This window comes from Podarcis cretensis (assembly GCF_951804945.1).
Source record: "Podarcis cretensis genome assembly, chromosome: 7".
NCBI classification, from domain to species: Eukaryota; Metazoa; Chordata; class Lepidosauria; order Squamata; family Lacertidae; genus Podarcis; species Podarcis cretensis.
The window spans coordinates 44,066,848-44,083,331 of NC_137176.1; the positions used below are offsets into that span (position 1 = coordinate 44,066,848).

Consider the following 16,484-nt stretch of genomic DNA (forward strand, 5'->3'; position numbering starts at 1 on the left):
CCAGGGGAAACGGGTTACGAAAGGCAGTCCTTCGCTGGCTACAGTGCTTCTTTGCTCACCCCTCGGTTATGTGAGAGAGCTGCAAGCAGGCTTTGCAAGAATATCTTATTTTATTTTGGATTTTTATGTTTAGCAAGACCTTTTGAGAACACATTTCATTTAAGGAATCAGAATAACAGGAGGGGAAAAGGTAATTTACACATTCATTAGCAAAGCTGCTAATGGCGTATGAAAAGAAAATGTTTTGTGATGGTGCCTCTCAGTAACTTTTTTAAAAAGTTTGACATCAGAACAAAACGGCCATGAATATAGCAGATCAAGGACGGAGAAAATGAAAAGATTCAGATGCCTTTAGCTTCTGTTAGCTTTTTTTGCCATGAGGAACAGCCTCTGTAGCAAAGTAGAAGATAAAAACCTAAAAAAAAGTTTTATCATTTACACTTCAAAATCATAACAAAGCAGCCATGTGTAAAAATAGCACCAGTGCAGCAGGAAAGAATTAAAAAAAAAAGTGAGGTGACAAACAAGAAGTCCACCTACCTGAAAATCTGAAATTAGCTCCTTTCCCTGGTTACCAATGGGTGAGTCTCGGGATAAAGATGTCATTGTGGAGAGAAAACTAGAGGATTCTGTAAGGTGAGGGAGAGGGGAAAGGTCTTCCATTTGGTCTTTGAGGCCTTCCCCAATACTGTCAACCTTCTCTAGGAAAGTTTGCAGTTCTTTCTGGAAATTTTTCATTCTGGAATTAATATTATCCAAAAGTTCCGGCTCATTCTTACTCTCCGGTTTTCCTTCATCTTTTTCCAGACCTTGCTCAGAGGAAGTACTGCTGGTTATGTGCACTTTTGATTCATATATTAAACTATCTGTGTCAATGATGAGACGGTCAACAGCTCTTTCAAGCCTTTCAGCCTCACGCCTGATGCTGATCAAAGACTCTGTATCCTCTTTGGCCCTTGTTAGTTCAGTGGAACAAAGATCACTAACTTCTGATGGCTTCCCACTCCCAAAACCCGATGTCTTTTCATATACATCTTCTGAGTCACTTTCACCCCCAATGGGTCCCTCTCTCTTTGGTTGAGGTAGATGGCCCTCTTCGTTGTCACACTCTTTCTTCCCTGCATCACTCTCAGCATCACTGTCCCTAGGGCTTGAAGTCCTCAGGCCTAGATGTGAGGCAAGATCATAGCGCTGTACATTGGATATCAATACACGATTCTCATACTGGAGTTTCATCACTTTCCCACTCAGTTCATTGATTTGAATTCGAGCAGATTTTAACTCTTCTTGTAATGATCCACTGCACTTGGAAGCATTTTCATCAAGCCAGCCAGACTCTTGTCCAGGCTCAAATTTGAATTTATTTAATTCATTTGTTAACTGCTTATTATGATCTTCAATTTCAGAGATCGATCTCCTCAGCAGTTCTGCCTCTTCTTCTACAAACTGCAAATGACGGCGAAGCTCTGCTGCTGACTCCAGAGAGTCACCATAAGGTGAGGTAGGAATGCTTGAAACATGGTCCTGGCTTAAACATGCTCTCTCATACTGGCATCTCATATCCTCCATCTCAGCCTTAATACCTCTGTTTTCTACCTCCAGCTCCACTAATTTTCTCCCCAGAATGTTAGCTTCTTCTTCTACTAGTTTCAGACGAAGCTTCAGTTCAGCTTCTCTTGTGCTGGGTGGTCCTCCAGCTTCCCCAATAGGGAGTGGACTTTCCACATCTCCATAGATAGACTTGTACTTTTGAAGTTCTTGTTCCAGTTCATCTTTCTCCCTGCCTAGTTTGGCCATCTTCTTACGCATCAATGCTGTTTCTTCTTTGGCAAACTGAAGCTGGCACTTTAAATCAGCACTGTCTTCCTGCCAAGAAAAATATCCCAAAAATGAAGAGGGAAAGAGGAAATTGTTTAAAATACAAACACAATGGCTGTAACTCCATAAAGCAGGTATAGGGAAGATGTGAGTTGTAGCTCAACATCCTTCTCTTTCTCTCTCTCTCTCTCTCTCTCTCTCTCTCACACACACACACACACACACTCAATGAATGCACAGCTGGTTAAGTGTGGAAAAATTGCCACCTTATAGATTCTCAGAAAAATAACAACTACAAATACAAATGTTTCAGAGATTGCACATGTTTTCAGCTACTACAAAATGAACAAATTATTAGTTTCTAAGTTTAGAAGCCCTTCCACAAAAAATTATGCATGCCACCCCAAAGAAGGCCCAAAGTTTGCAAGCAACAGTGTAATTCTGTACACACTTTTTCTGTGAGCTGCATAACCCTCACTATGTGAGGCTTTAATCCGTCATACACACTGAAGTGTACATGGCTATCTTCCAGTGTAGGAAATGGTTCAATAAATCATCGCAGCACTGTGTGATACTTAATAAGTATAGAAGTTTTGTTGATTTTATAGGTAAAAGGTAAAGGGACCCCTGGCCATTAGGTCCAGTCACGGACGACTTTGGGGTTGTGGCGCTCATCTCGTTTTATTGGCCGAGGGAGCTGGCGTACAGCTTCCAGGTCACGTGGCTAGCATGACTAAGCCACTTCTGGTGAACCAGAGCAGTGCATGGAAACGCTGTTTACCTTCCTGCCAGAACGGTACTTATTTATCTACTTGCACTTTGACATGCTTTCGAACTGCTAGGTTGGCAGGAGCAGAAACCGAGCAACGGGAGCTCACCCTATTGCGGGGATTCAAACTGCCGACCTTCTGATCAGCAAGCCCTAGGCTCTGTGATTTAACCCACAGTGCCACCCGCGTCCCTTGATTTTATAGGAGTCCAGTATTATTGCCACCTATAACTGAAAATCAGCTGCTACAAAATCCAGTATAAAGTATCTTATAGCAAATCCCAGTATGTCCCACATGCCAGAGGTTCCCCACACCTGCTTTAGAAGGTCTGCAGTGACATGTAAAACTGCAGCTTCTGTTTGATCAAAACTAATAAAATAAAATGAGAGATGTCACACACATGTGGAAAAAATGGTGTCCATGGGCAGAGCTGACATTTACTTCCACCTTCAGTAATAAAGTCCCTGTTTGTACATTACATTTATGGGAGCAATGTAGCTCCCATGCATCTCCTAGTGATGTCTGCTCCATTAAAGAGTGTATTGGCAGAGGGAGTTCAAGATTTCTATAAGCATATAGTAATTTAAGGCAGACATATGAAAGGCACTTAGACTCATAGTGATCAACTCCTGCCCAGAAACCTATGTTCCAACTGTGGAAGGACATGTGGATCCAGAATTGGCCTCCATAGTCACTTACGGACACACTGTTAAGACCATATTCATGGAAGACAATCTTACTCAGCCACGAGTGATCTCCAAAGAACTTAGACTTAGATTCCCTATGCATGTTAAAAATTATTGTACCTTAATAGTATAAACCTACACATACATGTCTATTAAAAAGTAAGCCTCGTTAAGTTCAGTGAGACTGACTTCTAGGTAAGTGTGTACAGAATTGCAGTCTGAGGTTAACTTCCTTAACTAAAACTTCTCAAATGGTATATCCCAATTAGTGCAAAAGTAACAAATTATGATAGATGTAAATAAGTGTGTGTGTGTTATGTATGCATGTTTGCAGAGAGAAAAACATATGGCAACATCAGTTAACAAAATCAAAATGTTCGACAACATATATCTTATTTCAATTAGAATGATTAGGATTGTTTGTTGACATCTTATGTTAAATCTGGGTAAGGTTAATTTAGCATTTTCCTTTTTCCTTTTTTTCATGCACAGAGCCTTAAATATTGTGAGAAATACATAAAGAAATATTAAGTAAGCATATGCTCATTACCAAACGGCATGCTAATTAGGGACCATCTCTGGTAGCAAGGCAGAGCTATTAAATGCTAAGCAGCAGGAAAATAACAGGATTATAGCACAGAATATGCAAATAAAAGTTCCATGCATTGGCTACATTAGAAATTGAAGTTAGCTCATTTGTTACCAGATAAATCTGTAATGTGAACCAATCTTAAAGTGACAGATTAGCTGCTCTGATCTATTAGACAGTCTCGTTTATCAGATATGAACTTCCACTGGTTGTGGGATCCAGTTTCTCTTAGAAATCATCTACAACAGCCTTCTCCAACTTGATGACCTACAGATGTTTTGAACTACAACTCCCATCACCCCCATCTAGCTATAAGTGCCATAAACTAGGAAAAGCTGTTCTGTTGTCTTATCTGTGATCAGCACCATCCCTTCCTTGCCATCAGAATGCCCTGCTTTGGAGTTTCATTGGTCCCTGCTGGTGGGAATACCACCAGAAGGAATACTGCTCACCCAGCTCCATTTGGTCTGCAGAAGGATGAACAGTGGCAGGCTTATCCCCCAGGCATAAGGTGTGTTTGCATTGTTTTGCCCCTTATATTGGCCCCAACTCTAGAACTGTTCATGCAAAATTCAGTCAGTGCATCCACGACAAGGTCATAACACGCCCATTACCACATCCTCATCCAACCTCTGTATGTTGATGAGGTCTTCTTCACAGAATCTGGGCACATACAGGGTATAGGCATGTCAGCTAATTTTACACAATGTACTCTGCATTTTGAAGAGAGTTCTACATACAGATACATTAGCTGCCAAAGAGCTTGCAATGTACACCAGATGCAAAAATGAGGGGGGGGGGGCAGAAAGAGGAACATGAACAAATTAGGATTGCAGCGCAGAAGCTGTGATGAAATTGAGGGCTTGCTCATACTGCAAAATGTATATAAATATATATATATATCTGTATCTTTGACCAGTAGGTAGACCTGAAGAGAAAGGGATGAAAATCAAATCTTCCAACTCCTGTCACCTCCTCAATGGTCTTTGCCAGGCAGAATATGGCTATGCACTTACTGGGCTGTAAGCTGGATGAGATGGCAGCATAGCTGGTGCCCAGGAAATTGGGCAGGTGCCAATAATCCTACCTTGCGCTGAAGAAACAGTTTTCTTTGTGTCCTGACTGCTGCCTGGCACTTTCCAAGAAGCTCCATTCTGCAGCTCTGCTGAACAGAAACTTTTTTTTTCAATAAAACTAAATGCAGAGAAGTATAGCTAACACTCTCTTTGTTTTCACATCATTGGATTTTTTAAACCTAATATTTGATCCAAAAAATTTGAGTACCTTAATGCAAGTGACAAAAAACACTTAGGAACTAAGATCCAGACAAGTATATGTGTTTATAGAAGGAACAGAAATGCCACTTTCCCTCAGCTGATCATATAATGGGGAACATGTTGTCAATCTTTCAAGGAGGAAAGAAAACTTCATTGACACCACAAGCTTTGAGGCTCCAAGTTAAGACATCTTTATTCATCTAGGAATATTAAATTGGTTTTCTGACCTCTGTTTGCTTAACAGCTCTCTTGTATGGCTGGCTCTCAGTTGTTTGAAAGTAACTTTATTATATTTGGAAAAGGGCAAATGTAGGTGGAAAATATAGTCCAGATACAGTCTGCAGTGAGCGGTAACATGGAGACTCACAGCATCTTTATCTGCCTGTCATTGTCTTCAGCTTCCATTGGCAACAGTCAGATTAATCATACAGGTGCATGAAACTTGTGCATACAGAGGCTTATTAATTTGAGATTTGATAGTTGAAACACAACCACTGATTGGAAATCTAATGCATGTGTCCAATCTATATAACAACTAATTGTATAAAAACTGGGGGGTGGGGTTTCTTTACAGGATAGGAGTAGAATTCTAAACCAAGAGTACTGAGGAAATCCACACTTTAGGAATTTAATAAAAATTGAATGCAAGCGAGGCAAGTGGATGGCTTTAACTTTTCTATTTTAATCCGGTGGAAAGAAACGGATATCTTGCTATCACATGCTGTTCAGCTATCATGAAAAAAAATGCTTCAAACTCTGAGAGAATAACACACTATGTGTTGTTTCAATGTGTGAAGTGCCAAGATGCTCATTAGCACAAAAACCTTGGCACCAAGGATAAATTTAGTGAATGTCCCTGAGCTCTCTTTGCTCCAAATACTTTGAGACAAGGTGCTTTATTTTCCATAAGAAAAGTTTCAGCTTTTGTCTATAGAGATGATAGAAGTGGGGGTGGAGGTGGGAATCAAAGGTGCGTATTATATAAAAACTACAAGCAATTCTGAATTGTAAGTTGATTTTAAGGAGGTTCTGACAACTTTAGCATTTCAAAAAATTGTAAATCCTGCTTACCTTTCCCCTGTGAGGTGTCAGTTGTAGCATGGCATGACACCTCTTCTCTGGCTCCTTAACAACTGGCAGGAGAACTCCCATCCTTTCCCACTAATCGTGGGATTTAAATTTAGCCTGCCTGTGAATCTGGCCATGTCCTTGGCAGCATGTCCTTGGGAGGGGGGCAGACCCAACTGGGGTCTCCCTGGCGGGGTGTGTGTGTCTTCACTCAGGTCCATTCCTTGGACATAAAATGGGTTTGTCTCTTTTTTTGCATGCATCTCAATTGAATCATGATCTCCCACCCTCTCTCCCTTTTTCGGCAGAGTTTCAGGTGGGTCTGCAGGAACACCTTGCTATGCAAGGTGAGGGATTTTTCCTCCAGGCAAACTGGACCTGTCTGGGTTTTTTGATTACCTCATAGCAACTGTCACACCTTTTGGCAGATAAACCATTGTGGGGGATCCTTAATCAAGCGGGGGGGGGAGGGGGGAGTCAGAAGTCTTAGCCTCTCCCTACTCTAAGCTAACAGGGTGCCACACTGAATTGATCCTAGGGAGGTTCTTCTGTCCAAATGCCCAGATGGGGGCTGAGGGCCACAGCACTTCCTAGGGTGGCAATCCTGAGGGATTGTTCCTATTTGATGTATGACATAAGTCAATCCTCACTCAGTATCAACCCCAAATTGTAACCAGCCAGCAGATGTATTGGATGATTCAGTGTACTCAGTGCCAAAGCCTAAGCCTACGTACACCTGTAATCAATAAAAGTTGTGGCTTGTTTGATGCCAGATCGTTGTACTGTGGCTATTTTGCTTCTCATCCTCCACGCTTTAGGGGTAGCAGGCTCACTGCGCCTGGGCACACAGAGGAACAGCATCAATTTGCCCGGTCAATCTTCATGTGGACTTTGTACAACATATACTTGGTTGGAAACAGGTACCTGAGCAAATGCCTTCTTTTCTTTGTGAATATCCCTGCTGCCTCTTCTCTTCAGGGAGCTCTAAGAAACACACAATTGAGACCTAATTAATAACACAAAGTTTTAGGGAGAGGTCATCAAAGTGAATCAATGCAGTGGATCAGCATAAAGTTCTCTAGTACAGTCATGACATTTTAACCCCTGAAGCCTGAAAAGTTTTTTCTCTCTCTCCCTCACAAGCCTTTGACATTAACAAGGAGTTTAAACATTGTACCAGGGATTGCCAACCCAACACATGCGGGCACCATGGCACCTGTGAAGCCTTCTGTGCTGCCCCTGGAATAAACCCCAACCCCCAGATTCCCAGCTTTCATTAAAAAAAAAAAAGTTGGTGTCAGATTCAGCTAAACGGTTGCAGTAGCAGGAGCTTTCCCTGCTAGTCTGCTCCAACCTTTCAACATTTAACACACACACACACACAATTTTTTATTTACTGCAGACACCTATATATATGAGAGGGAGAGATGGACATGTGTTGTGTTTAAGGGAGGAATGTATGAATGTGTGGCCTATGAAAGAGAGGGAGAGATGCATGTGTGTCTGTGCTCTGTATCTTGTATGCAAAAAAGTGAGTGTGGTGTAGCCATTTTGTATATTTTTCCTGGTACTGGATAATGCTCCCTGTTGTTATAGGTGTGCATGTAGGTGAAATCAGTTGTTTGAACTCCCCAGTCAGGACCAGCATGAGGTAGCTAATGTCGCATGGCAAGTATTGTCCCACAGGATAGGGAAACAGCAATGACTATGACTTTAATTTTGTGTTATGCTTTCAATTCAAACTCATAATGAGCAGAATACAACAGCTCCGCCTCCAATGGTAGCTATTTTGTTCACCTGTGCCCACAGCACTTTCTCAAAATTCAAAATTTTGCCCTCTGGTCCAAAACGATTGGTGACCTCTGTTGTAATTTAAGGCCTGTATCCAATGCTTCTCAGAGTAGCATCAAATTAAATTAATAAATATGACTAAATAAGTTCCATTAATTAAAATGGATCATCTATGTGTAGGAATTAATTGGATATAATGCTATGTTTTTGCTTAAATAAGTACATTGTGAATGTGGTAATAATAAGCATGATTTGAGTTGAGAGGGGAGGTGACGGACAGAAGCCCACATGCTTCTGAATGAGCCTAACTGATAGTGGGAATGTTGCATGGATTTTGCAATTACCCTAAACATAGTGTGTGTTTGTTTGTTTGTGTATGTAAATAAAAGCACCATGCAGGTCCACTAAAGAATTCAGGAGTTGTGACATTTGCCTGGTTCACACAACACGGGAAGCCAAACTCATAGTTAGTGAGAAGACAGGAGTCCACATTTGGATGGTAAGCTTAACTAAACCTTTGCTCAGTGGAGCATGGCAACACAAAGGACCAGGGAGGAACGAAGTGTTTGTGAGATCATCTCCAGGAGCCTGCACATTTTTGCAGTGCCAGAAAGCCATAAATTGGCTTACCATGTTGTTCACACCAGGTCAATATATTGAACTATGGCTGCATTCCCAATTACCTGGGAATAAATTTCATTGCATTTAATGGGAATTACTTTTGAGTAGGTGGGCATAAGACTGCACTGCAAATAGGCTTGCTTTTGTAAATATATTCTTAGACTCAAATATGCAAAGATTAGTAGAAACATCTGTAATGTCTGGCCATTAGCTGTAAATAAGATTGTTGCAGTTTTCTTCCTGTCTGTCTGCTTTTTCTAAAGCAAAAATATATTCGAATGAGTTTCAAAATGATCAATTGACATCCCCCCCCCCCCGGCTATTGGATGATTTTAGCTGCTCAAATGCTGTGGGATTACAATTAATCCTATTTCCCGTGTGTTCTGACCATCATAGCTATTTACAGTTCACTCATATACAACAGCATATGCTCAAAATACTCTACAATTTATTTTTATTCTTTGCATGTTCAAAATGTTAATCTGCTTTTAAGATTACTGTGATTTGTTATTGCTGTATGTTGCAAATCCTGTCCAAGAGAAGAAGTGTTTTTTGAACACCATACTATTTAGAAACATAATATGTTTTGCAATATTGTGCTAGAAAATTCAGAGTAGGTCACAAATGGGATTTATACTAGGATGACCATTACTTATTTCTCAGCTTCCATACATAAAAGACTCACAAATATATTTTACCCAGAAAATAAACTGCTTAATGCAATATGAAGCACAATCCAGAATCATATCCAAGACCTTTAAGCACACTGGTAAGAGAAGAGTAACTGCTATAGGCCTTATTTTAACAGCAATTTTTTTGGTAGTCCTTCATCTATTTTATATACTACTCTGCAGCTAGGCTCTTAAATGATTACGTTGCTCTACACATTGTTAGATTTAATACAGTACACCGTAATTAATAGCTTTGCTAAATACTGTATATAATCAATACCTTAGGCTACATTTATAGTCAACAGTTTTGGCTAATGCTAAATACAATCTTCATACATGCTAGCGTTCTCATTTAGGCCTTAGGAATATATTTTTAGCAGCCAATTTAGTAACATGACTTCTCTGAAATCTAGTTCCCAATATCCAGTAATAACAGGAAGTATGGGGCTACATCTACATTATATATTTAAAACACTATTACACCACTTTAACAGTGGTGTAATCCCCCGAAGAATCCTGGGAACTGTAGTTTGTTAGACAAATCCTATTGCCCTTGGAGAGCTATAATTTCCAAGAATCCCTGGGAAGACGGATTGATTGTTAAGCCACACTGAAAAAGTAGTCTCATAACCTCATTTGTTCTAGTTGCATCGTAAGTCCAGAGGGTAGCCAAAATCTCCATGGGCTAAGTAAAAGTGGTGGGAATTTCGTGGGAGTTTCCAGATCAAGCTTCTGGTACCTAATTTAAAAACCTCCTACAGTTAAATCCTTATATACAAGAATCTTTTCCCTTATCTAACAATAAAATGTTAAACTTCAACCATATGCATATCAAAAAGAGGACTGCCACATCGTATTTTTCATTTATCACAAAGCCTATTGTCATGATGTGCTAACAGCAAGGCCAGCACAATGTGATGGTAACAAAGGGACCAAGTGCATCCCAATTTAGGGATTGTAAACGCTTGGTAGAGTAGTGCAGCCATAAGCACATTCACAGCTGCACCACTGGTACCAGCTAAGGAAAAGTGTGTGTGTGGGAGGGTGCTCCTTCCCTATGTCAGCTCCCAGGCTGGTGAAGCAGAGAGACCTGGGCCATTTAGGTAACAAAGAAGTGGCTCTCTGCCAGGCATGAAATGGGTGGGCCTCCTTCCCTCAACTCGCTGGTAGTTAAAAAGACAAAGGAGTCTTCCTCTGATGGAAAACAACCACCAACTGAAGACCCAGTCTTCAATGTAGACTCAGTCCACTGTGCACAGTCAGTCTGTGAACATATCCAGTCTGGGTACATCTCCATTTCATTCAGTGAAATTTCTGTAACATCTGACTCTCTTCAAATCATCACTGAAAACGTTAATTTGGCAAATGGTATGAGGTATATTCCATTTTCTTACATATTCTGTATTACATTGCAAACCACGTTTTATACCCCTTTAATGTGTAACGGAAACAAAATTATTGACATGGTATTTTCCTTCCTCCTCCATCCAGTTCGGTTAAAATCATGATCTCATATTGATGTGCAATGGGAAGTGTGTCATACTGAGTGCTGCTCCCCTCTTAAATGAAGCAGATGCAAAAATGTGAATTCTCTATAGAGCGTCTGTTCTTTCAGTTCCAACTTTACAGGCATACTTGCTGCAGTTCTTCCTGTTCCGTGGCTTTGCTTCAAGTTCACACATCAAAAGAGGAAATCAAAACCCATGGGCTATTATGGAACTTTAAGTGGCTTTCAAAGAATTGCCTGATTCCAAGATGAGGTGTATGTTGCACTATCAAGTTAATGCAAATGCCATTGCTGTTGCCTACTTCCTTTCCTCCCCCACCACTCTAATATCTCCCTCAGCAGAGCTACCATTACATAAAGGACAATCATTGGAGCCAGTGACCTTCAACAGATCCTTTATAGTCTGCCCACAGAAAGCTCATTGCAGGGGGAAACAAAGCAGCCTGAAATCCAGATCCTGTATACTCATGCTTGCAACAGACAAGTGCCAGGCAAAAACTGATAATGGTTAAGGCTTTCTACATGTAGAATCCTTACATATGAAAAGTAAGTTCACATCAACCAGTCTGACTGCAGGATGTATTAATGCGAAAGGAGCAACGGCTAGCATTGTGATTTACATAATGCACAGGAAATCCAACTTTTCATCTCTCTTCCTAATCATCTTGTAAAATAGGGTGTAATTATTAGTATTCCCAATTGCTCTGATCTATTTATTTGCACTTACTCACTGTTTATTTTGATCTCCTCATTCTGTAATGTGGACTACAATCAATTATGCAAATTTGTTATAAAAATAAAATTCAGAGAAAACGAGGCAGTATTGTTTATTTAATATTTCTCCAAGAAATTCAGAGCAGCAGCTGTTTTTATTTCAGAACTGAACATATTGTACCAGCACTTTCATAAATCCTTTTAGGTGTAGTACCCTCTAAAAGTTTATTGTAATAGGATATTCTAGATGCTAATGTGCTATGCCAAAAATCTTTGCCTATTCCTCTAATGATGTAATTTGAAGTCTCTTCCAAGTTCAGAGTTAGTAAATTCGAAAAACATTTCTTTTTAAAAAATGATACTTTTGATGTAATTTTCAAATTGTTCATACGATATTCAATATGACTTTCTGAGTTCAAGCTCCAGGATCAAAAGGACCTCTACTTTCTATGAAGTATTAGGTAAAATTCTAAGGAGTTGAGAGATTAAACAGGCAGCAACACAATCCCCTCTGCACTGGACATGCCCCAGATAACCTTTATAATCTACTCTTGACCATTTCATCTATCTGCTTACAGTTGTAAAGCATTGTTTACTGCAATAGTGCTTCTGCTGTCTTTCCCATTCTCTCTCTCTCTCTCTCTCTCCTATTCCTCATTCTGCCCAAATTGCATAATACAAATGATCAGAAACAGTCACAACTTTCTTACAATGGCATTATTAATAAATCTCAGAAAAGGGGTTTTTAATACTGGTGGGAGGTCTTCAATTATGTTTTACTCAGAGTAGACTTATTGAAATTAATGAACTTAACTTAATAATGTTCATTCATTTCAGTGGGTTTACTCTGAGTAAATCTTACTGAAACAAAAAAAGAATATTGATCAACCTAATAATATAAGATCTATTGGGTGTTATCTGAGGTGCGTCTCATAGTCCATCTTCTTTTACAAAAATGAACAAAAATGTAAAGAAGTGTATTGAATTATAGAAATATCCTGTAAAGCAGATATAAAACTGTTCCTATGTATTAATTTAATTGAAAACTTAATATAAAATAAAGCAATAATATGTACCAGCAATTTGATACTTTTGACCATAAGTAAACAGCACTGAAATGTGTGATCACTTCTTTAATTGTCAATAAGAGAAGCTATAACGATACTCAGTCGCAATCAGAAGTGGCAAAATAACAAGCAGTTAAAGAATTCAGCGGTGCAAGCTTTGTCCCCTAAGGAGAGCTGCTGGACAGGATTATGATTAGCCAGGGGCGTCTCTCCACCAGGCTCTGATGCGTTCTCCCATGGGGAGAGAGGAGCCCTGCTACTGGAGGGCCCTGCTGCACCCTCTGAAGGCATGGGAATTTGAGAAGTTACCACCTGCAGTGTTCTCACCAACAGTAAACAGAATCGTGTTCCAAAAGGGGCCATTACTGGAGCAGGCCATTCGATCCATTCTTGCTATGCTCCCCTTAGAGGGAGCTAGTACTGGACAAAAGAAGGCAAAGAAAACCGGCCCACAGGTTTCAGCTCTATGAATGCAAGCAGCCTGGTTTCAGATGTTTCCCAGCTCCATATAGGAATGCTCAGTAAATTTCCTACAATGGTGAAAAAGAAAAGTCTAGGCATCAGAACCAGGTCTCAATGTGCCACAATGGCTTATACTTAGATAAGTGCACCTAAGATTGCAGGCTTTATTTATTTATTTATGTGACTTATTACCTGTTTTACATTAAAATCAATTCCAGAGTGGGGTACAAGATAAAAATATGTAAGACAATAAAGTAAAACAATATGCAAAACAAAAACAACAACAACAGTCTAGTCATCTTAAAAATAATGACGCAAATTTTCAGTCTTCCAGAGGCAAAGCATGAACTGGAATCTTTTTACCTAGGAATGCCCGGTCAGGCCAAAAAAACACCAGAGGTAGAGTGCACTTTAAGTAAGTCTACATATGAATTAGATTAGAGGTGGAAAAGACATGTAGTCATCTTTCCTTGGCACCATTATATTTTAATATTTTATTATATTCTTGAGTGCTTTGCCAGTCCATCTTTTAACTGCTTCAGGCAATCCAACTTTCATTACTTCCTTCCAAACTCGCTTCTAAAAAATGAGCCCATGGTTTTAAGTGTACAAATCTGTGCAGGTCTAACAATTCAGGATTGTTGCATTTTCCCATCTCTCTTTTCCCAGCGTACTCCAACACAGATAGATTAGCCAAGTTTATAAATCCATATGTTAACATAATCACTGCTATGAAACCAACAGAGAGAGTCAAAGGTCCGATAGCAGAACATACCACTGGAGTTGGCCCATACTTTAAGAAATACCGTATTTTTCGCTCCATAAGACGCACCTTTTTCCTCCTAAAAAGTAAGGGGAAATGTCTGTGCGTCTTATGGAGCGAATGTGTGGTCGATCAATGGCTCCCTTTCTGGCCCCACCCCCTTGCCCAGGCCTCCACTGTTGAATGCAAACGGGGGCTGTTTGTTTCGCCAGCGACATGTGACTGGCTGATTAGATTATCTGTCTGGAAACTGTAGAAACGGCTCCCTTTCCTTTCCTAAAGAAGCTGCAGAACTGCGAGTTGAACCCCATAAAAACAGGATTTTTTTCCCTTTGCAAAGTAAGCTCAACAACTTTAAGCTGATCCTCAAAAAAATGGGCTTTTCCCCTTTGCAAAAGGAGCTGCACAACTGTGAGCTGATCCCCCCAAAAATGGGGCTTTCCCCCTTTCCTCCTCTAAAAACTAGGTGTGTCTTATGGTCAGGTGCGTCTTATGGAGAGAAAAAATACGGTAACCCCAATAAGTCAACCCCAGAGGACAGTGTACATTTGTCAATATCATAATGCTGTTATCCAAATATTTGGTGCAACCACATTTGGAATATTGTGCACAGTGCTTGTTACCTCACCTGAAAAGGGATATTGTAGAGTTAGGAAAAGTTCAGAAAAGTGCAACGAAAATGAACAAGGGGGTGGAGTGAAGAAAGGTTGCAGAATTTGGGACTTTCGGTTTAGAGAAGAGGTGACTAAGAAGCGACATGATAAAATAGTACAAACTTATGCATGGGGATAGACACAAAAGGTTTTCTCCCTCTCTCAGAGCACTAGAACACACGGACATCTAAATAAGCTGAAAGTTGGAAGGTTCAGGACAGATAAAAGAAAACACTTCTTCACACAGTGCAGAGTTAAACTATAGAACTCACTATCCCAGGAGGCAGTGATGACATCCAATGTGGATGGCTTTAAAATAGGGTTAACAGCTACTAGCCATAATGCCAATGCTTTACTTCCACTTGTCACAGAAATTGACAGAAGGTGGATGGTGATCCACTGACAGACGTTTGATCAATTTCCAGCAGACAAAGTGCGTGCTGGTTTTGGGGATACTTGCAAAGAACCCTAGACTTGGTGGCCCTTGGTCTTGACCTAGAAAGGCTCTTACGTTCTTAAGCAGGAACACTCTTGTGTAAATTTAAAACACATAGATTGTCCATGGAAATTCTAGCAAAAGAAAGACAGGCTCAGGGGGTGGGAAAAGCTTAGTGTCAGAGAGTGCATTCTTTGCATGCAAAAAAGGCCCTGGTTCACTCCCCAGCACCTCCAGGCAAGGCTGGAAAAGACTGTCTGAAATTCAAGATGACAAAACATTTAGTGTATACACACACACACACACACACACACACACATCTTCCACTTAAACTCACAGCCTCCCCAAGCTGCTCTTGGTTAAAAAGAACAACAATCAGAAGTGATCACATGCTATGTCTAGTCTGCACTAAGTAATGAGGGAGGAAACCCCAGTTACAGATCTTGCTGCTGCTTCCTCCACTCTGGAGCTTGTGTCCACAGAAGGTGCAGAGAGACAAGCAGCTCTTGCTTCAATTGCTTTGTAATGCAAATGCAAAACTTGTGTTGACAAGAATGGTCTTTTGCATCACAAATGCCTCTGCTCCACATTCTCTTATGCTTTAACCTTCCATGAGCCATTAACATAAATAGTGGAAGAGATGCACAAAAACTATTCTAGCCTCAAGTATGAAAGCACTCTAGGATTTGCCTTGAGAACCAAATTAGGCGAGACATGTGATATTTGTGACAGGATCTCCTGACATTTTTTTCTAAAAACAGTGGGTCAAAGGAAAGTAGAGGAGCACATAAATAGCCCCCCCCCCATATGCTAGCCATCCTAAGAAAAAGATATGAAGCAAAACATGCAGGTATCCAAGCAATTTCTGTGAAATGAGTCAGCCTGGCTGCCAATGGGTGAACTAAATGGGTGATTGAGACATAAGTTGTTGGACCCTGGCTACAAGAATCCCTGGCATCCTAAAGAGCTGTTTCTACCTTCCTTTTAGTGCACCTTTCCTGCTTCTATCTTATTTTCTAGTTCTTGGATTTGTTGCTCTGTCCTGCACCTTTCCTGCTTCTATCTTATTTTCTAGTTCTTGGATTTGCTGCCTGCCAGCTACATGGAGCAGTCGGCAGACAGCTACTTGAGAAGCTTTTTTAAAATATGTGTCTTGGGGAAGGACAATATTTTTGCTTGGTGCCTAAAGATATGTCCCTTAGCATTCCACAAGCAAGGAGCCACCACAGAAAAGGTCTGTTCTCATGTTGCCACCCTCTGTACCTCTGGTGGAGGAGGCTACATAACAAACATCTTAAAAGGGTGCTAAGCAACCCCAGAACATAAATAATACCACTTAAATTTCTCTACCTTTCTTTTGTAAGCAATGGGGAGAAGTTAATGCTGAATATAAATCACTATTCATGACACTCTACTTATCAGAAAACAATACACTGCCCAGCAAGGCAACAAATCACCATGCAGCATTTTCTTTAAACTGTACTGAAACAATAAACTGGAATGCATTTGTCATTATATTTCTTTTGTGCTGTGCTAGGTAATTCTTTTTATTGAAAGCCAATTGTTTTGTGAACTGTTGATTATTTCTACA

The 16,484-nt window shown here is 40.3% G+C and overlaps 1 protein-coding gene across 9 annotated transcripts in view; it reads right to left on the reverse strand.

Annotated features, from left to right (window-relative positions):
- The window catches only part of MTCL1 (microtubule crosslinking factor 1), a 101,425-nt gene that overhangs the window by 37,790 nt on the left and 47,151 nt on the right, over positions 1–16,484 (reverse strand). For 5 of the 9 annotated variants that reach the window (XM_079982858.1, XM_079982856.1, XM_079982852.1 and 2 more), the window contains exons 4-6: positions 7,133–7,192; positions 4,951–5,028; positions 541–1,866 (exon numbers count right to left, since the gene is read on the reverse strand). In XM_079982858.1, the coding sequence (XP_079838984.1) occupies positions 541–1,866; positions 4,951–5,028; positions 7,133–7,192 (1,464 nt within the window). The remainder of the gene's footprint in view (positions 1–540; positions 1,867–4,950; positions 5,029–7,132; positions 7,193–16,484) is intronic. The other 4 variants (XM_079982853.1, XM_079982851.1, XM_079982854.1 and 1 more) reach the window with 2 other exon arrangements.